Below are 22,422 nucleotides of genomic sequence, written 5' to 3' on the forward strand. Positions count from 1 at the left end.
TTGAGAATCCTAATCATTTAGCTTTTTTCAAATGCTGTGTAATAGAATGTTTTGGTAAAAGCAATAACAATAATAATAAATACAAAGCTCTGCTGTGATTTTTTTTCTAGTTTTAACACACTTTAATGTTAAACTTAATTTTTATAATCAAGTAGAGTCATTTGACATGCTGAGATATAATTTTCTCTTTTCAGATAATTAGTTTGTTAAATGTGTTTACACCACAGAAAACTCTAGAAGAATTTCAAGATGTGTAAGTATAATTTTTATTCAGTAATACACTGCTCATCAAAGAGTGAAAATTTAGAAAAGAAAGTAACTCCTTTTTTTACTTAGGAAATATAGGTGAGAACACATTTTTAAATGATATCCTAGCCACTTTTCTCTGTGGAAGAGAAATATTAAGGAAAATGAATAATAGTATTCAACTATTTGTGCCTAGATGGTTATCATTTCTACAACAGATAAAGGATGACTGAAAATAATTCTTCAGAGCAGACAGTGCCATTAATGCTGCTGATTTCCTTTACTGAAATATAAAATATAACATGTTTTTCTCTAGTCCCCAAGATTGTAGGGTTTAGGTGTTTATAATTATTATTTGAAATGGGTAAGTCATTAAGCTTCCAAAATGTGAAATAGAATTATCTTAGTAATGATGAAATGAGATATTAATTTATTATTGAGATATAATACACAACTTTATCCTAAATTTATTCATGTATTCATTCATTCATTCAACAAATATTTGATTGCCAGGAATTCCCTGGCAGTGTGGTGGTTAGGACGCCATGCTTTCAGCCCGCAAGCCACACGGTGAGGCCAAAAAAAAAACCAAACAAATATTTGATTGCCAACTGTGTGCTAGACAGTCTCTTGAACTTGGCATACTTTAGTGACCAAAACAGCAAAAATCCCTTTCATTTTTTAAGAATCGCAGGTGGTCATATTTCTTCCTAGAGCTTGCAGGAAAGCCAGGGAAGATAGACAGTCAACATAACAAATAAGGAAATGATGTCATTCATTAGGATGTGTGGCAAATGTTGTAGAAGAAATGGAGCTGGGTAAGGGGGTTCAGAAGTGCTGGGCGTTAGGAGTCAGGTTGCAACTTTAAGTAGAGTAGTTAGGGAAGGACCTCACTGGATTGGTGACATGTGAAGAAAGCCTTCAAGGAAGTGAGGAGGTTAGTCCTACAGATATTTGGGGGAAGGTAGTATCAAGATAGAAGGAACAGGCAGTGTAAAGGAGCAGAAGAGGGAGTGTGCCTGGTGTGTTATAAGAACAGCAAGAGCCAGTGTGGCTGGATCAGAAGAAGCAGAGGAAAGTTGAAGAGGTGGGTTCAAAGAAGTGACAGGGCCAGACACTGCTGGGCCTCTAGGCCACTGTAAGGATTTTCCTTTACAAGTCAGTAAGACTTTCAGCAGGAAGAGTAAGCTTATCTGACTTATGTTTTAAAAGAATAACTTTGGTTTCTGGGTCGAGAACCCACTGTTAGAAGTAGGACACAGAAGACCAGTCAGGAGGCTATTGCAGCAATTCAGGTGAGATTATGATGGCTGCATTTAGACCAGAGGGGTGATAGTGATGGTAAAGGCAAGAGATAGGATGCTGACACTGTTTTGAAGGTAGAACCCCAGTGTTTGCTCCTAGAGAGGATGTGTGGTATGAGAGAAAGAGGAGCTGAGAGCAACACTTGGAGTTTTGGCCTGAGCACCAGAAGGATAAAAGTGCTCTCAACTGAGATGTGGAAGGCTACAGTCAGAACAGATTGCGAGGCAGGGTAGAAGGAACTCAGTTTTAGTTCAAGATGTCTGTTGGACACCCAAGTGGAACTGTGAAATAGGCAGTTAGATAAATGAGCCTGGAGTTCAGCAAGGGGGTCTGGGTTGAAGGTATTAATTTGGTAGTTGTCAGTCTATAGATGGTATTTAAAGTCTTGAGACCAGAGACCAGAGATCACCAAGATTGTAAGTACAGTTAGAGAAAAGAAGACCAAGGACCGAGTGCTGGCACTTCAACAGTAAGAAGCTGGGGATAGGAAAAGGGCACAGTCAGCCAGGATTGTAGGACTGGCCACTGGATTTAGCAACACGGAAGGCCGACATGGAGCCTTGAGGACAGTTTCAGCAAAGTGGTGGGGGCAAAAGCCTGATTAAAGTGGGATTAAGGAAAAATGGGAGAAAAAATTGGAGATGATAAGTATAGACACCTCTTTGGGGAGTTTTGCTTGCATAGGGAGCAAAAATATAGGATGGTAGCTGGTGGGGGAAGTAAGGTCAAAGTTTTCTTAAGATGAGAGCAATAACAGCATGGTTTCTATATTGGTAAGAATGATCCAATAGCAAAAATGTTTAAATATAGGAGAATTTGAATGTTTGAGATTCTATTTACTATGATATAAAAATTGTTTTGTATTTAACTTGAAAGGCATTTTATTGTTAGTTGTTTTCATTTTTTGAAAACTTTTACAAACTTTCATCATACATTTGCTTCTTTTCAAGATACCTTATAAATGTTTAGGGAAAACAAGTTATCTTTTTACTTTAGCCAGTGCAGTGACTAGGTGGTAAGTTATTACTATTTCATAAAAATTCTAGTTTAATAACCATAAAGGAATTTTGGATAATTTTCATGTGTACATAGCTGATCATTTATTTCCCCAGGTATTTGGTTATGGAATTAATGGATGCTAACTTATGTCAGGTTATTCATATGGAGTTGGACCATGAAAGAATGTCCTACCTTCTTTACCAGATGCTCTGTGGTATTAAACATCTACATTCAGCTGGTATAATTCATAGAGTAAGTAGTGATACCATATTGTTTAGTTTTGTTTTTTAATCACAATCATTTCATTGTCATAATCTCCAGTTACAAAAGAACATAATATTTTTTAAAAATTTGTCAATGTCGAAAATCCAAATAAACTATGGGATCATGTTACTCTTCCAAATATAGTTGAGATTAGAAGACATTTGTGGAATGCCTGGTTTGCCTGGGCCCATGTGAGCCACCCTGGATGCAGGCATGAGCCAGCTGTTCAGACTAGTACTGCAGAAAAATACTTCTTTTTTTTTTAAGTTTTTATTTGAAAGTAACTTAAAACTTAGAGAAAAATTGCAAGAATAGGACAAAGAACTTTACTCTTTACCCAGATTTACCAGGTGTTAATAGTTTTTCCATATTTGAAATCCTATTTTTAGTGAGCAAGGAATTTGGATTTGGGGTGGGGGAAAGTTAGAGGCCAAGTAGTATATGATACAGTTGCTTGAGAAGTCTTATGTGAATTATGGCCCAAGTGTTCATTGCTTACATCGTAAAATTCTACCACTCCAGCATCCCAGCCATACTGGTGGGAGCTTTCGGAAAGGTTCCAGGCAGATCTTTTGAATAGGCCAAGGCTGGAATTTGAATGATGGTGTTGCCTGTCAGGGGGTACATATTTAAAAACCAGAGAGATATTCTCTAAGCTGGTTTTATGAGTTTTTGTTATTTTCTTCACTTGTACTGCTGTGTGGGCAGATTATGATAGAGTTGTGTTTTTTTGTTTGGTTTTTTGTTTGTTTGTTTTTTTAGCAACTATAATGTTGAGTGAGACTAGAGGCAGAGATAGTTTTATTGAAAACATTCTTAGCATTCCTTAAATTATTACTATACTAATTTTGTTGACAGACTGTCTTTCAATATTATGTTTCAACAGCAAGAAGTTGTATTTTCTCTGAACTGAAATCTGTGGGGGGAAGAAGATAGTGAGACAAAAACAATGAAGCCTTTTCATACAAAAAAGAATAGAGAGATTTTTGATGGTGTAGTAGTAGTAATTCTTTTGGATCTGTTGGGTGCCAGGAAAGACTGTTTCCATCACAGCCACTGATCAGAGACCTAACACAGTAGCAGAGCCCACCAATCCAGAGAGGGCCAAACTCTTGCCCCTCGTGAGCATGAGGCCTGAGGCCTGAGTGAGGTCTGTAGCCTGAGGCCAGTCCTGGCCCTCCCAGTGCCTGTTGCACGCCTGGCACAAAGAGTCCTGACCAGTCTTCAGTCATTTAAAATACAGCCTTTGCTGCCGCCAAGTGTTCAGTTTAAATTATATAAATACTGTTGACAAACTTGCTTTAAAAATAGTAACATTGGTCTTTTTAATTAAAAATAAAGATTTCCCAGCATAACATTCTATTTCTCTTCAAAAATATTTACAGACCTTTATATAAATTAAGGCACTCCTAATTTCTCTTAAATACATTTTGTATTAAAGTCTTAACTGAGAATAAGTTCCCAGATTATTAGGCTTCATTATGTTAGGCCTTATTAATTTTGTAAAAGGAAACAGTTTGTCTTGCTTGTATCTCCCCTCTTGGGCCCAGATATACATGGGGCAGCAATATCCTCCCATTTTAGGGGGTCTTGTAAGAGCTGCAGCATGCACGTGCCTGTGTTAGGTGATGTTCCGTCCCTGCGGTTTAGGCCCATACCTGTGGACCAGAAGGTCCAAGAAAGTTTTGGTTTGCCCAGCATGATTCTGCCAACCACCTCTCCATCCCATTTACCTCCCCACTGGGTCTCCCTCCCCTTGTCTTATGCCCTCCTGTTCACACATTTGTGGGTCTGCCAGACTTTGTGTCTGCTGTGAAAGTACCACGTGGTCATTGTGGGAAAGGTAGAGAAGGCACCTGTTTGCACACCCACCACCCCTCCAGGTCCCAAGAGGTGATGAACCGCAGTTATCCCTTTAAGCCTGTTAACGGTTTTCTGTGAACTTTTCCTGTCCTTTTTTCTGTATACTATACGATAGGCATAAATACACACATTCGGTTTTGCTTACTAAGATGGTTTCGTTCTAAACATAAAATTTAATTACTTGAAAAATAAAACACCTGTAATCCCACCAATTTTTACCTTGTATAATTCAAAAAATTGAATGGAAGTCCCCAGCCCACCACTGTCACCTGGAGGAGGCCAGTGATGGCAGTTGGGTGTGTTTCCTTCCTAACTTTACACTGACACATTTTCTTACTGATGCTAATACCAACATATCTGTCTATACTAACGTCCTTTTTAACTTATATTTTTCAAAAACAGGATCATCTTGTACATATATTGTTCTGCAACTTGCTGAATTTTGTATTTTTATCAAGGATCAAATAGTTTTACAAATACTTACTAAAAAAGAGCCCCCACCTCCTCCCTCTTATTTCTCTCTCCCCAGAACAAATTCTTTCAGTTCTTTTAGCTGTTATTTTGGTGTTTATCTCCATATCTTGAAATAATATGATGAGATCTCTATTTGTTGATCTTTCTTCAGTTTGGGACATAAGGTACTGACTTAGCTCTTTTTCACCAATCGTGCCCCTCACCTGCCACCTTTCCTGTCCCCCTGTCCTCCCAGTATAGTTACAATGTAATTGGTTTGGATCAGTGTCCATAGTGTGTTTTACGTCATCATGACCCTATAAACGCTTTTCACAGCTAAGCCTATATTTACACCATGATTATATTTCTTTTCCTTTCAACTTTTTGTCCCTAGAGTTAACAACACTTGTCTTTTATTTGTTAGAGTTTTGGTCTTTGTTGTTTGTTTTAAGGAGGGAGCAGTTTTCCACATCCTTATTGCTAATTAAACCTTAGGGTATCTAAGTCTTCTCTCACTGTATCCAAATGTCTTAGCTGTTCCATCACCTTGATTGTCTCCTGGCGCCTCAGCCCTGCTCACATCTGGACTGGCTGCCCCCATACCTGATGCAGAGACCTTATCCTGGACCTCGCTCCAGCGTTTTCCTGGGGATTTCCTTCACCTCTCTCTGGAGTTGGAGCCCACTTCCTGATCCCTATCTCTCCTTTGTTTTGGTGGGACACATCCTCCAATAGCTTCCCCAGAAGTGATGCATGGGAAGTAAAATTTTTGAGGCCTCAGATAGCTGAAACTCTTTATTCTGCCCTCTCACATGATTAATAATTCAGTTGGATAGAAAATTCTTAGTTACAAATCAGTTCCCCTCTAAGGTGTAAATACAGTACCCTGCTGTGTAGTGTTGTATGGCTTTTGAACTTTCTAATGCCATTCTTATTACTGATCCTTTGCAAGTGCCCTGTTTTGGGTTTTGTTTTATCTCTGGAAACATTTTTTAAAGTTTCTTTATTTCTTGTATTCTGAAATGTTAGGATGATATGCCTTGATATGGAAATTTTTTTCGTTAATTGTGGTGGGCACTTCAGTCTGGAAGAACATGCCATAGAGTTCTGGAAAATTTTTTATTATTTCTTTCAGAATGCCTTCTTTACTGTGTTCTTTATTCTGTCTTTCTCTGAAGTACGAGTTAGTTGGAGCTCTTTTTTATTTTTAAAAGTTCCTTTTTATAGCATTTTGTTCTTTTTTTTATTGGAGTATGGCTAATTTACAATATTGTGTTAGTTTCAGGTGTACAGCATAGTGATTCAGTATTTTTTCAGATTACATTCCATATTACCAGATAATGGGTGTAATTCCCTGTGCTATACAGTATTTCCCTGTTGCTTACCTACTTTATATATGGTAGTTTGTATCTATTAATCCCATACCCCTAATTTGTATCTGTTAATTTGTATCTGTTAATCCCATACCCCTCTTCCCTCTCCCTTTTGTTTTTGTTTTTGTTTTTTTTTTTTTTGCGGTACGCAGGCCTCTCACTGTTGTGGCCTCTCCCATTGCGGAGCACAGGCTCCGGACGCGCAGGCTCAGCAGCCATGGCTCACGGGCCTAGCCGGTCCGCGGCATGTGGGATCTTCCTGGACCGGGGCACGAACCCATGTCCCCTGCATCGACCAGCGGATTCTCAACCACTGCGCCACCAGGGAAGCCCCCCCTCTCCCTTTTGTTAACCACAAATTTGTTTTCTATATCTGTGAGTCTGTTTCTGTTTTGCATATATATTAATTTGTATCAGTTTTTAGCTTCCAAGTGATATCATATAGTATTTGTCTTTCTCTGACTTATTTCACTAAGTATAATATTCTCTAGGTCCATTTATGTTGCTGCAAATGGCAGTATTTCATTCCTTTTTTTATGGCTGAGTAATTCCATATACACACACACATACCACATCTTCTTATTCAGTCGTCTGTTGATAAGCACTTAAGTTGCTTCCATGTCTTGGCTGTGGTAAATAGCATTTTATTCTTCTTGCATGGAGACACTATCATCTCTACAAGGCTAGAATTTCTTTGAAGTTTGTTTTCTGGGTTTTTCTTGTTTGTTTTTAGGCACACTGTGTGGCATGCGGAATCTTAGTTCCCCGACCAGGGATCGAACCCTTGCACCCTGCATTGGGAGTCTTAACCACTGGTCTGCCAGGGAAGTCCCTTTGAAGTTTTCTTATTGCTGCCTGCAGTGTTTTCCTTTCCCCTGAGGTTTTGTTTTGTTTTGTTTGTTTTAGTGCATTTAGTCTCTCGCTGTCACGTGTGAGGTTTTCCTCAAACGTCTGGTGACCTTTTGTCACTGGTCCTATTTAAGACTGAAGGATTAGAAGGCCAAGTGGAAGTGCATGGGTTGGGATTGTTGAATGAGGGGTTTTTCTCTAGAGCAACACATAGCCACAAGTGTCTCTGTTTGCAGGTCTTTTCTCTGGACATCATTTAGTTTCTCTAGAAAAGGCTCCGGTCTCTTGACTGAGGGAGAGCAGTCTGGCTGCTGGTATGAAAGGCTGTGTGGGGTGGGGCTGAAGTTCTCATGTGGCAAAATGCAGACCTTCGCTACAGCACCCTGTCTTCAGGCTGGGCCCCTCACCCATGCCCTTCCTGTGTCTCATACCAGCAGATCTGTTGGTATTGTGCTTGAGGCCTGAGTCTGGAAACTTGGTTTCAGTTTTTCTAGATAATAGGCCAGTAGGAGTAAAGGAGGAACCAACACCTCTGTGTGGATCTGGGAGGTCTACCTTTACCTTTCTGTGAACCTTCCCCCACCCCAGATCCCTCAGTGTCCTGCTCCCTGCCCCATCCTGCCTTCCACAGTACTTGTCGTTCAATTCCTAAGCCCTTCCCAGGTGTTGTGGTCCACATTATTTCACTGTGGGCCACTCACTGAGGTTGGAATTTACTCTACTCAGCCAAGTCATTTATTCCTTTCTGCTGCCTTCCCTCCCCATAGAGCATGTGGGGTTTTTCATTGAAGGCATTAGTGTAGCACGATGGCATTAGACATGCAAGAGATGCATGGGGAGAAGGCCTGTGAGGAAGAACAGAGGGAGTGAGTCAGTGGAGGTGGGGAAGCTGACAGGGGTCAGCCCAGTCTGACCCCTTGGAGTAGAGAGGGCACGAAGGAGGGTTGGGAGCTGCCCGTCCGAGGAATCTGGTGTCTCATAAGAATGGACCTCCTTCCCCATGCAGTCATTAGCCAAGAGCCACTGTGGGGTGTGTGGCCTTGTCATAAGCAAAGGGGAGGGTCAGGGTACCTCAGTGGGGTGTCTGTCAGTTGCAGTCCCACAGCAGAGAGCCAGGTACGCATTTTCATGGCTACCACCATCCACCCTTGCCCCCCTCAGCTCTGCTTCTCCACACAGGTCAGGACCAGCCCCCTCAGGCTCCCTGTGGGCCTCCCTTCCTGAGGGGAAGGGACCAACTATAGCCCCTTTCACTACAGTTGACCTTGGAGCCACAACAGGTACTCATTCTCTCCATTCTCCATTATTCATACCCTCAGCCATCACCTTGGCAGGTCTCTGTGCCTTACCTGAGTGTGACCCAGACCTTCATTCCTGAGGGGTCTAAGTCTGGTGGCTCACAATGGGCCACAGGGTCCATGGACCCACCCAACAGTCATCTCCCCAGTCCTCAAGTGTGTGATTGGAACTGATACAGTTGGCAGTTGGTACTCTTAGCAGAGTGACCCCTACATTGGTTCTCTGGTCTGTGAGGTAAGAGTTATGATGGGGAAGGCCAAGTGGAAACCTGAAACTGCCCCCCTCAAGATAGTACATCAAAAACATTGTTGAACTCTGGGAGGTGGGGGAGAATGGAGGAGATTAATGCTGCCATTAAAACCCAAAGAATGCGAGGATGGTGGTCCCTCATAGCTCAGTTTAATTCACTAGTCCAGCCCTTGAAGAAACTAGATGGATGCTAGAGAATGTAGACTATCGAGCCTTAGCTGATCAGTAGTCCTGATTGCAGCTGCTTGTGCTGGACACGGTGTCGTTGCTAGAGCAGATTAATAAGGCCTCAGGTGTGGCATGTAGCCTTTGACTGGGCAGATGCATTCTTCCATACTGATTAGAAAAGACGATCAGAAACCATTCACACTCATGTGAGGTGAACAGCAATATTCTTTCACAGTTTTGCCCTAGGCCTGTGTCATAATATAGCTGGAAAGATCTGGACCAGTCTCCATTTATTACCTGGCCTCCACAACTCACCCCCCACCACCAGCTAGAGGAGGCATGATGTTGCTTTGGGTCTTTGACTTTCAGTATCCACTTAGAACTTGTGTCTAACACTTCTCCAAATGACTGCTGTTCCCAGGTACAGTCACCTGAGTAAGGGGTCATAGGTACCTGTGGGGAAATCAAGGCAGTGGACGCTTGTTACAATGTGCAGGGACACCTCTTCAGTCAGTGGGTTCTATACCGAGAACTGACCAGGAATAGCAACGGTCTCAACCTTCCACTCCTCTGCTCTTGCCCTTTTTTGGTTGCAGATATTTTGTGCATCCTTATTGGCTGCCCCAGTGATGCCATCCCCGCACTCTGGGTCAAGCCCCCAAATTTAGGTGTCATTTTTATTTTGATGTGTGTTTCTTGTTTGGAGTGGTTTTCAAGATTTGAAGGGGCAGAACTGTCTTTACTCTGCCATCTTCAAACTACAAGTCCAGTTCGTTTGTGGAAAGCTTCTTCTGGTTGTGTGTGGAGACTGGTGGGAGAGCGGCTGCGCATGTGGGGAGCCCTCAGGCGCCCTGAGACCTCTTTAAGCACCTTCCCATCCGCAAGCGTTGGGAGGCGGGGCTGCCTCTCCCAGTCCTGCCAGGACAACAAGCCACACCTTTGACAGCTTGGTTTGCATTTTATTATCACAGTTTTCCAGCAGATGGCAGTAAAGTGCATTGTTCCAACAAAATCAGTGCAAGAGGACAATTTTCTGACAGGTGGAGGTGGCTGGAATGGGCATGTCTACTAATCACACAGCAGTTCATCAGACTGGCCGGTGGCACTACTCTAATCATCCTTGTTCATGTGGCGCTGTGTTAGTTCAGGGCCAGGTTGGATTTCAGGGGCTGCTGGTGGTAAAGTATAGACGTCTCAAATTTTTAAAAACATCAGTCTCCTAAAAAGAAAGCACCTATCGACGTCCCCACCAACAGTGTAAGGAAGGGTCTGTTTCTGCTTCTTCCTCCAGCACTGGATATTGCCATTCTTTTCCTCATTGCCAGAAGAGAGACTAAAAATTGTTCCTTGTCATTTGGGTTTTTAATTTTCATGAAGTTGAGCATTATTTTATGTGTTAGTAATTTGTATTATGAAATGCCTGTTCTTGGCATACTCTTTGGTTTTAAAAAAGGAATCTAGAAACAGATTGGTTTGTTTTACCTTAGCTGTATTACTGCTTTCTCACAGGAAGGGGTCACTGGTTTGAGCGTGGGGCTGATTCTTCGCTTGCTTTCCTTTGTGCAGAATAGCAGCTGTGGGTGAGTTGGCAGTGCTCCCCACAGCACATCTCCACATCGGGACATGCACAGCGGAAGTGCTCTGGGGCCAGCCAGGGACCAGTGCATCTGCATGGGCTTGGTGGGAATTTTAATTATGTTTTCAAGCGATATATATTTATAAGTTATATTTTACTGAATTCCGGATGTTTAGAAAGAGAGTGCTTAGCAGTAATGAAACATAATTTTAGCTGATGTAATTTTTAAGTGTTTTTCTGCTTATCCCAATAACACCTGGCAGCCATCACTCAAGACACACCTATGCCCGTTGGTGACACATCGATTGGAAAGTTTCAGCCAGGTGCTGGGCCTGAAACGTCACTAAAAGTGATGGTCTTACTGTGTGGTGTGACTTGGCAGTTTGACGTTGTAGCTACACATTGGAAAGCACTTGTGAAAAGAATAGATGTGGATTGTTTAGAAGTCATAGTTTCTAGGGTGAGTTTGCAGGCTGGAGTCCAAGGCAAGAGTCAAATTCCTGTGGCCTGAGGAAGGGTCTGGGATGTGGGGGATGACCGTGGAGAAAGTCCCTAGAGTTATGACGGAAAAAACTGCAGAAGTGATAGGTTGTGTTGAGAGTGTGGTGGAGTATGATGTGTACATTCACTCAGCAAACATTTTCTGAGAGTTTGCTGTGCCAAACTCCGGGCTAAGAGCTGAAAGCACAGAGAGACCCTTGAGGCCTCCTCTTACAGAGCCCATGCTGGGAGGGGCAGAGGAGGGACTTTGAGGGTAGTATGTGTGGTGGGGAGTGGTAGGTCCCAGGGAAGGGTGGGAAGTTGGGGTTGGTAATCATGGGATTCTTCTTCCAAGGAAAGAAGCCTTTGGAAGATTCCAGGGTCAGAGAATTCTAGCCATGTGCTGTCCAGTATTATAGCCACTAGCCACCTGAGGCTATTAAGTACTCAGAATGTGGCTATAATTATAAATAAACACTGGATTTCAAAGACAGTACCAAACAAAAAGAATGTAAAATATCTCATTAATAATTTTTATATGTTGGTTACATTTTAAAATGAATATTCTGGAAATATACTGTATTGGAGTAAAGGAAAATATTATTAAAATTAATTTTACCTTTTCTAGTCACTTTTTTTAAGGTGGCTGTTAGAAAATGTAAATTACACATGTGGGTTGAGTTATATTTGTATTGGACAGCAGGGAAGAGCCAGAGTGTTGGGAACTGAAGGATGACCAGACGTGGAGTGAGGGAGGAGAGGGCGTTGTGGAAGTTCTCAGAAGGTTTTAAGCAAAGGAGTGTCATGAAGGTTTCCACACAGGGGTAAGGGCAACCATATGGCCTCTCTAGGCTGATTTGTATTAGTTTCAATATGAGAGTAGGATTTTCCAAAATGGTTCCAAAATCCCAGGGTTCAATTCTAACTTTCCTCCTTCTCCCAGCACTCTCACATACCTCACAAATCCTTACCAATGTGAGATTGTTTACTTAGCATGCTTTGGTTCCTTTTATTAATTTAAATCATTTCTGCCCTAGGATTTGAAACCTAGCAACATTGTAGTAAAGTCAGACTGTACCCTTAAGATCCTTGACTTTGGCCTGGCTCGCACAGCATGCACCAACTTTATGATGACCCCCTACGTGGTAACGCGGTATTATCGGGCACCTGAAGTCATCCTGGGCATGGGCTACAAAGAGAACGGTGAGTACAGACAGAACTGGAAGAGGCCGAGATGTGTAAAAATAGTGCTGTTCATCATCACTAGTTTTTTTCTCTTTCCTGTGAACTGTATGAAGTATAATGTGGAGGCTGTGTTATACATAGGTTATCATAGTTCACAGATGAGAAATAATTAATTTTATATTTCCATTGGCTAAAATTATCCACTTTAAAAATTCACTTTTAAAGTTAATATTTTTGAATGTTTATCAAAGTATAACATACTTACAGAAACGTATGCAAATCCCGAGTGTGCAGCTCAATGGGAGCACACCCACATAACGAGCAGCACCCAAGGCCTCCCCAGCCCCGCTCTGGGTCTCAATCCCCAAAGGAAGCCATTATCCTGATTTCCAGCAGCAGAGATTGATTTTGCTTATTTTTGAACTTGATATAAATGGAATAATACAACATGTGCTTTTTGTGTGTAAAATTGGTATTTTTTTTCACAGCAAAACTTATTCAAGCAATATCAGAGCTCTTTGAAGCTTAACTTTTGAAAAATTTGTCAAAAAGAACTAAATCACATTCACGTGTTAAAAAAAAGAATCTGAAAGTTTGCCTAAGTCATCTGAAATGAGTTGTGCTTCAAGTTTATTCAGATGTTTTATAACCTGTGCTCCCATTCTGAGAGACACAGCTCTGTGGGCTTCCAGTCCTCTGTGGACATGAGAGAAAATTAGGTCCCCTGTTAGTTCTCTCACCCCACCCCCAGCAGCAGGGGCAATAAATAGCCCTCTGCCTGGTCACCTGAGGCCTGTAATTCAGCTGGGCCCCCACAGAAGATGGTGAACAGCCAGAAGCTGGGGCACCTCTGGCCCTCACCTGGAGCCCAGACAAGCCTGTCCCTGTGAGGCCCTGCTGACTTGACAGTTTAAAAAGGATCATTCTGGAGGCGTGGTGTTCATATTTTACAAAAGTCCTGCTGACAAGCTGGGTTTGTCTTTGTTTGGGAGGGGGTTTGAGAAAGGACATGTGTTGGAGGGTCTCTGGCTGGTTTTAATCACCTGGTGTTTGGTAGTGGACATCTGGTCTGTCGGGTGCATCATGGCAGAAATGGTCCTCCATAAAGTCCTGTTCCCAGGAAGAGACTGTATCCTTCACAGGGAGAGACCCAGCACTAACCACGAAGGCTGGGGGCACGGGTGGGCATGTGCCTGGAAACAGCTTTGTGGGGACAGGCACTTCTTGTTTCTGGGACTTTGTTTGTTTCTGAAGCTGTAAAGTATTGGACTCTTTGGCACTAAAAGCCCAGATTGCTGCAAACCGAAGGCCAAAATAGAGGTCAGCAATATTTCATACTGTGTAAAAAAGTTCACCCGTTACTAGCAATTTATTTTCCTTGTTTGTGTGTTTAGTACACTGTTAGAATCCTTTTCCTCACCTTTGTTTTGTTCATGGCACTTCATAATTTTGTCATTTCACTTTATTTTCAGTTGATATCTGGTCAGTGGGTTGCATCATGGGAGAGCTGGTGAAAGGTTGTGTGATATTCCAAGGCACTGATCGTATCCTTCCCGGGGGACCTTCCCGGCCATGTTTTCCATAAATACCAAGGGCAGCAGGAGGTCAAAAGGAAAATGTCATAATTCTAGACTGTATTCTAAGGGGGTCTTGATTATGTTTGTTAAATTAGTGTCACACACCAAATGGTTCAATTTTATGTTTCTTTTTTGCTTGACTACCTGTAACAATTTTATTGAGGCATAGAATTAAGTTAAACCAATTTATATTAGTTCTTAATTTTATTAAAAATAGCTTATAAGAAATGTATTTACTCTTTGACAAATGTATTCTGATATTTAAATGAAAATTCTGTTTAGTTAATTCAGTTAATTTAGCTATCTAGAAAGTTGTTGTCTAAATTTAATAGGCCAATAATTTGTAATTTGTTTAATTTGTTTAATATACTATTTCATTAGTTACCAAGATGAATTAAAATATTTTCCTCCAAAGTAAGAACTGAAGCACACTACATAAAGACCTAAATGAAAAAGATTAAAGTAAAAAGTTTGTGAGAAACAATATTTGCTACATTTTTTTGTTTTGTTACTCTTCTGACATTTTGTAGAAAATTTTAGAAGATCCACTTAGGTTATTTTGTGACACACTGGGGAAGTTTAACAGACATTTAAATAAATATAAAATGCAAAAGGTTAACTTATACTGTGGTCAGCAAATCATATTAATGATATATAGCATAAAGGAGAATAGATATATGATAGTTTCAATAGCTTTCTTTTCTCATATTCCTCATATTCTTCCATCTTCAATATTTTTTGCTCTAACATGGTTTTTCACGTATACCCTTTTTCATTTGTGTTCTAACCACCTAAAATTTTCATTAGTCTTTTGATTTTGTTTTTTGTTATGAAAGTGGTCTCTGCTGGCAGATTGATGGTTATCTTTAAAAGAAATTAAGTTATATAGTCATGTTTTATATGTATTTTATTAAAGTAATTTTAGTTTTTTATAGTTTTATGAGGTTGGTTTATTTGTAATATAAATTCTTCACAACACAGACCTGGAATGAAAAGATTTTATTCCTATCATTTTATTTACCTTCCTTGACATTTTTCACATCACAGATTTTATGTGAAGTTAAATACAGCATTTTATTTTGTTCTAATAAATTTTCTAGCAATTTTCCATAGCCTTACCTTAGATTCAGTTGTTTCAATATGTAAAAAAGGAGATCTTTAATTTGCAAATAAATTCATTTAAAAAGGGAAAAGTTGATGTATTCTAAAGATTGGTTGATTGATTGATTGATTGATTGATGGCCATGCCACAAGTCTTGTGGGATCTTAGTTCCCCCACCAGGGATTGAACCTGGACCCACAGCAGTGAAAGCGCAGAGTCCTAACCACCAGACTGCCAGGGAATGCCCTAAAGATACATAATTAGAAGTATCTACTTAACATTCAGTTTGTCTCAATTTTTAATTCATTTTGTGACTTTCCTTTCTTTAATTAATTAAAGGTTTTCTTCAGAAAGTACAGAAATGAAAAGTGTAGGAACTCTTTGGTACACTATTAAGTAATTTAAAATTCTTAATTTACATATTAACATCTTGCAATGTCAGTAATAATAATTTTATGTATAACGTCACCTACTGTCATTCTCAGAACATACACAGAGATTACATCATTTTCCAAAGACAATTTTGCTAACTTTTTCCAACATTAGATAGAAAAAGATTCCAGAAACCAGATTGCAGTTCTCAGAGATTTGTTTTAGATTCGTAACCTGAGGTAGAAAAGGAACTCCTGTCCCAACATGGCCTAAGAGAAAGAGAAAGCTTTAGGCAGGCACCTCCCAGAGAGCAAGGGACCCTGGAGGCCAGGAAGCAGGTTACTGAGGGAGGCTCACTGACACTGTCAAAAAGGTGAGGACTGAGAATTGAGGGATGGTCACCTGCAACTTTGATGGGCGCAGTTTTCATGAAGTGATGGGGGAAAAGCCTGATGAGAGGATGTTTAAGAGAGAATATGAGAGACTGGGAGTTAGAGATACAAGTATAGACAACTCTGTTTTGCTGCAAATGGGAATGGTAGCTAAGCTACGATGTTCAGCCAAAGGAGAGTGGCTGTTGCTTTAAGATGGGAGAAAAAAAATTGTTTGATTGGTGATGGAATCCTCCAGTGGATGGTGTACCAGCAAGAAGAAAGACATTACAGGAAGCGAGAGGGTCTCCTCCTTTGTTCTTTAAAGAACACGTGTCTGTTCCCTAGGTTCTTTCACAGTGGTGTCATTTTATTTTTCTAAGACATACCTCAATTAGTCACTTTTTAAAGATGCTGTTTATTTGATTCATCTGGCTTGCGTTCTCTTGTATAATTTTTATGGTTTTATCAATAGAATCCCTTTCCACATTCATCTTGCCAGTTATCTCAAGCCCCAAGTGAAAGAGGCAAAGCTGGTATTGTCTGCATTTTACAAATAGGAAGGTGAGACCCAAGGGAGATTGACTGCCTGACACCTAGTGAGTGTCTAATACACAATGGAGTCTGAAACCCAGGTCATATACTTTGAAAGGAAATGAAACACACTCCTTTGTATTGCAGTGATGGTCCGGGTCAGTGCCAAGTAAAACAGAATGACCTCTCAAAGCTGTCACTGCTCAATGTAAGCACAGCTACAGTGGGAAAGGACATGGTGAGAGCTCAGAAAGTCCAGAGCCTTGGCTCCTGCCCACCCCCTCATGCACCCCATCCCTCCAGGCCTGCCTCGCAGGGGTGGCTCCCAGCTGTAAATTGAGCAATCAGATAGGTCTCTCTACTTTAGGGAGCTTTAGATCTAACATAGTTTTATTATGAGAACTGATTTCAATTTGCCTATATAATTACTACCTAATTTCATGTTTAAGCCTTTCAGTCATAGGTATTCTTCAGTTACAAGATAACTTTATTTTGATCTAGAATGGGAAGGCATATAGACTTCATCGTGTTGATTTAATAAACTGTGATCAGAGTTTATAAAGATGCAGAGTTTTTTTTAAATAGTCTTAACTTGGAGCCCAAACCTTTTTCGAATATTATTTCAGAATGCTTCTGCTGACCCAGTGAGGTGGCCTGGTTAATTACTTGTTGATAAGTATAAATATAATTTAAGTTTTTCTTTGAATGATGCTACTTTATGTAATATGAATATAAGGCATTTCAGTTGTATTTTCCTCAAGAGACTCCTTAGATATTGATCAGTGGAATAAAGTTATTGAGCAGCTAGGAACACCATCTGCAGATTTCATGAAGAAACTTCAGCCAACTGTGAGGAATTACGTAGAAAACAGACCAAAGTATCCTGGAATCAAATTTGAAGAACTCTTTCCAGATTGGATATTCCCATCAGAATCTGAACGAGACAAAATTAAAAGTAAGATATCATTTTTTCTTATACTGGGTGAAGCTTTCACTTTATGTTTGCATTCTAAAACCTGTGAACATTGAGAGACAAAATAGTTGAAACCCTCAAAGTCATTTACAGGTAAAATGAAGGCATTTCAGAAAGAAAGCTTAAAGACCTAGAAGTTTTGTCCTCAATAAAGTGACGTAACTGAAGCCTGTGGTCAAAATATTTACATCAGTCTGAAAGACTCTTATGTTAATTACAGCAAATGGAATTCAAACAGTTTTCAGGTATAAAGAATACTTGAATACAGATTCTAGCCCAGTTGAACAGTCAGAAATTTTAAAAGGCTCCTTCTCCCCTTCTCCTGTGCTTATCACTAAGTGTTTTAAGGGAAAGAATAGATTTGTTTCTCTCTACATCAAGATAAACTGTGCCTCATTCAGAAAAGCCCCATCTCTTCTTTGCCTATACTAGTGAATTTTAATTGCTAAAACCTAGGTGAGCCTTATATTTAACCAAGTTATCCAAGTTGTTGGATTTTTTTCTAACTACTAATCTCTAGATTTTAAAAAAAGTGTATGTTGCCAACATTGTATACAGGTAGGCAAAGCAGAGGTATCTGTGAAGTGTTCTATACTGTGCAAATATGAAATCATTGTGTGGCTTAGTCTGTTCTAATTTCACTTCGATGTGGCATCAAGAAAAAACACTTGCCTCTGCTTCATGCCTGCATTCTTGGCAGTGACACCCTTAGCTTAGCTCCTGCACCCTCCCTGGATGTGGCTTCTCAGCCTTGTGCCCTGTCCTTCTCCCTTCCAAATTCAGAAGCTGAAAGCACATTTGAAAGCCTGGTTTGTAGTGGAAGTGGCTGCTTTACTTACTGTTAAAGAAAAAGACTCTAATAATCTTGAAGCTATCAACAATTTCTCAAAGTTAATATATTTTTGTTCTGTCTCTGCTATCACATTTAGTTCTTTATTGTGTGATTTTCAGGTTAACGGTATTACTTTATTAATCTAATATTTGTTTTTACCCTAGCAAGTCAAGCCAGAGACTTACTATCAAAAATGTTAGTGATAGATCCCGACAAGCGAATCTCTGTAGATGAAGCTTTGCGTCACCCTTATATCACTGTTTGGTATGACCCTGCTGAAGCAGAAGCGGTAAGCATCTATTTTGAAAAGACTTATGTGTAAAGGCAGGGCATACATTTCCTTGGACCTTCTGTCTGTTAGTCTGGAATGGGTACATAAAGTCCTAGATTTAAAAGGACTCCTGATTACAACGAGGCCATGTAACATGGCTCACAACCCCTTTTGGGACTCTTGTTAGTGGGGCTCTACTCAGAGTACCTCAGGAGTGAATATGCTTATGCTGTGGTGATATAATTATCTTCATTTATGCAGATGCTGATGTGTGATCATAATATCACCTTTTTTAGGCATCCATTTGTGTACCTGGCACTGTGCCTTGGGCTTTGCTTTACATCATCTTGTTTAGGCACCCAGTCAGGCTAAGAAACTTCCTGAAAATCACAAGTTTGTTCATCCTTCCCCAGAGGTACCTGCTAGGGGGGTTCCACTTCTGAGTTTGGTGCTCATGTGCATTTTTCTGTAGCAGCATTGGTATGGATGGTCTTTAGTTGGAAGTGAAATAACCACATAGTGGCATGCTCATTATTATGTCTTGGCCTATGCATTTAACCACCATTTTAAACATTGTTTTATATGAAAAGAATTTGATTTATAAACACATGATTTTAAGCAAATTTTTGAAGCAGTCCATTTATGAATTGGGGGTTGAGTTTGGGAGTTCTAACAGGAAGAAATATAAACCTGAAATGTGTTTTGCAGCTTCTGTATTTCATAGCACAGTACCTTGTCCAGGGTGGATCTCTAAGAAGCAGCCTGTGATTACTAATTTTATAATTACATTTGGGCAGATGTCTTTAGAGTGTGATTATTAAGAGGACTATAATGCTCTATTTTTTTGGTTAACTTTTCCTCAATTATTTTGATTCTGAAACTGATGGAAATCATACTTATAAAGAAATCTTTAATAAGCCAAGTATTTAATGAAACTACATCCATATTATAAATATTTTAGAAGTCTTACAAAGTGATTCTTTTTCTTCATGCCTCATTATTTTTTTAACTATTGACTTTAGCTGTAATTTAACTTTTAGCCACCACCTCAAATTTATGATGCCCAGTTGGAAGAAAGAGAACATGCAATTGAAGAATGGAAAGGTAAAGACGGAACTTATTTTGATTGTTACTTATGACATTTCTTGCAATGGGGCAAGATTTTTAAAAAAGTGTATGTTGCCAACATTGTATACAGGTAGGCAAAGCAGAGGTATCTGTGAAGTGTTCTATACTGTGCAAATATGAAATCATTGTGTGGCTTAGTCTGTTCTAATTTCACTTTGATGTGGCATCAAGAAAAAACACTTGCCTCTGCTTCATGCCTGCACTTTTTGACAATAGCCTTTCTAAGAGAGGGTTGAGAAACCCTGAAGCCCATTTATCCTCTCTCTTCCTATTTCCCAGTAGAAAAAGAACTTGAAGATAACAGAATTAGAGAGGAACGTGTATGAATTGCATATTATTTGCTTCAAAAGAGAAAAATAAAGGCTTTTTCACACAATCTTACATTATCAAATCTTGGTTTGTAAACTAAACTCAGTGATTGTATCACACTTACCTTGACAACATGTTGCAAATTGTTGAGTAACCCCAATTCACAGGTCTCTGTAAAGCAGACGTGGGAGACCCCACTGGGGTCATGTGAACTTCTGCTGTATTTGTAAGCCATGTAGTTATATATGTGTTTTAAAATAAGAGTTTGGGGAAAATTGCAGATCAAAAATATGCAGATAGTTATTATTACCACTCTAAGATTAACCAAACAACCCACAGCAAACTAAACCAGTAAAAAAGAGGCTGAACTAAAAATTTTTCATTAAAAAGAAGAATCAGTAGTAATTGAGAACTATGGTCAGCGCAAGTCAAACATGGTGATGTGTCCTTCCCAAGAGCCCCTCCCCGGGATATAGGGATACCAACAACCTGCATGTGCACACACCCATAGGCCTCACTAACTGCTTGCAATATGCTAATTTTATTTCATGAATAGCAAAATTTTAGGAAGCTGCTTAGTTAATAGGTAATTAGTTTTTCTTACAAATGAAAATTGAGGAAAACTGAGATTGAAGCCAAGAAAAAACTTAGGTAATTAGATTAGTTTCTGACCAATCTGGAGGGGTTATATTTGGAGAACCACAGTAAAGATGGAGGAAAACATGTGCAAAAAGATGTGAGAGTATCCAGTACTTAAACTGTTCTGTTAGAGCCACTTTGCTAGTACTTTCCCTCCCTCTCTCCCCACCTCTCTCCCTCTGTGTGTCTCTCTCATTCTCTCTCCCTCACCCCCACTTTGTAAAACCCCCATCATGGATCCAGAGCTACCATACATTTTTGGCTGTCTTCTTTTTTTTTTTTTTTTTTTGGCTGTGTTGGGTCTTGATTGCGTGCGGGCTTTCTCTAGTTGCGGTGAGTGGGGGCTACTCTTTGTTGCAGTGCACAGGCGGTGGCTTCTCTTGTGGAGCACGGGCTCTAGATGTCCAAGCTTCCGTAGTTGTGGCACGCGGGCTCAGTAGTTATGGCTTGCGGGGTCTAGAGCACAGGCTCAGTAGTTGTGGCACATGGGCTTAGCTGCTCTGCAGCATGTGGGATCCCGGACCAGGGATCGAACCCATGTCCCCTGCATTGGCAGGCAGATTGTTAACCATTGCGCCACCAGGGAAGTCCCTGGCTGTCTTAATAGCTGGGTTGAAGAGATATAATGGATCAAATTATATTTTGGTCTAGGTAAACTATATTACTTAATTGTCTATCACAATTAAAAATAGCACATCACAGTGCCCTTGGAGTGGTTCCAATTGATTTGGAAGCAGTATTTTGAGATGCAAAGAAACTGATGAAGCATTTTAACTTGCATTTCTATTTGAAGAGCTAATTTACAAAGAAGTAATGGATTGGGAAGAAAGAAGCAAGAATGGTGTTGTGAAAGATCAACCTTCAGGTTAGTGATTGCTTTAATAGTTTGACTGCATAATATTTTTCTTTCCCTATTCATTTTTTATAAGTGGCAGCAGTGTGTTAAGTGCCAGCTTGACCAGCATTGGATTTGAAAACTCCTTATGTGAAATAGTCTTCTCCTTTTCGGTTTGTCCTGGTGGTGGCAGCTAACATTTTACTGTTGTGCCAGGCAGCGAACCAACTATATTATAAACATTCTTGTTTCATCCTTGTAACAGCTGCTGTCAGTTTTGTTAATAGATAAGGAAATTGAATTTAAAGCCTTTTCAATGTGCATGACCCTCGTTGTACTGCCCCTAACCAGTTAAAAACGAAAATTAATGTGAATCTAGATAAAATGGAATTGGGTTTTCTTTTGAGAAAATTGTTCATATAATTCTCTCATCTTTCTACATGTTTTACTTAGTGGTAGAAGTCTGACAATTAGGTAATTGTATGAGTATTAAAGACATAGTATATATGGTGTCCTGTAGGGTTCTACTTAAACAAAACTCTTTAGTTATATTTATTTTCTCACTCCACTCCCACTGGAAAGTGCATGCACACACACACACGTAAGTACATGTTGGACTGCTTCTTATTCTTGAATTTTATATTCAGCATGACAAATGTGTCAAGTGTCTAGAGATTATATAACTTCAATACGAATTTAGGTGCTCGTTGTTAACTCAGCACAAATTTAAGACTTACCTCTGGGAACCTGGATGTTTTGTTTTTGTTCAAACCAGACTAAAATATAGATAGTAGGAAATAGGATAGTTTCATTTGCCTTAACATGTCAGCTTTGGGGATTTAGAAAGCAAAAATAAAATGAACAAGAGTCCACTAATTTTTTTTCCTTTTTTAATTTGCATATAATCCTTCTTTTAGAAGGTATTTTTATTGCAAAAGAATTTTTCAAAGGTTGATGCTTTTTTCCTTGGACTAAGTGTTTATGATTATAATTGAAATGTCTGATGACACTTGAATCCTACTTGGGCTTAAGCCTTTTGTGATACTGATAGTTTTAGGATAAATTCAGCAATTTTCTTTTAATATCTTTTTAAAACCAGCAGGTATTTTTAAAGAAGTTAATAACATGATTATACATGAGTACATGTATGATGTTTAGCCACTGGGAAGA

The 22,422-nt window shown here is 39.8% G+C and overlaps 1 protein-coding gene across 3 annotated transcripts in view; it reads left to right on the forward strand.

Annotated features, from left to right (window-relative positions):
* The window catches only part of MAPK9 (mitogen-activated protein kinase 9), a 59,096-nt gene that overhangs the window by 33,350 nt on the left and 3,324 nt on the right, over positions 1–22,422 (forward strand). For 2 of the 3 annotated variants that reach the window (XM_030844684.2, XM_030844681.2), the window contains exons 4-11: positions 195–253; positions 2,664–2,802; positions 12,162–12,327; positions 13,782–13,853; positions 17,038–17,220; positions 18,235–18,359; positions 19,382–19,445; positions 21,211–21,282. In XM_030844684.2, the coding sequence (XP_030700544.1) occupies positions 195–253; positions 2,664–2,802; positions 12,162–12,327; positions 13,782–13,853; positions 17,038–17,220; positions 18,235–18,359; positions 19,382–19,445; positions 21,211–21,282 (880 nt within the window). Of the gene's footprint in view, positions 1–194; positions 254–2,663; positions 2,803–12,161; positions 12,328–13,366; positions 13,439–13,781; positions 13,854–17,037; positions 17,221–18,234; positions 18,360–19,381; positions 19,446–21,210; positions 21,283–22,422 lie in introns of all 3 variants that reach the window. The other variant, XM_060296704.1, reaches the window with a different exon arrangement.

Source organism: Globicephala melas, chromosome 3, assembly GCF_963455315.2.
Source record: "Globicephala melas chromosome 3, mGloMel1.2, whole genome shotgun sequence".
NCBI lineage: Eukaryota > Metazoa > Chordata > Mammalia > Artiodactyla > Delphinidae > Globicephala > Globicephala melas.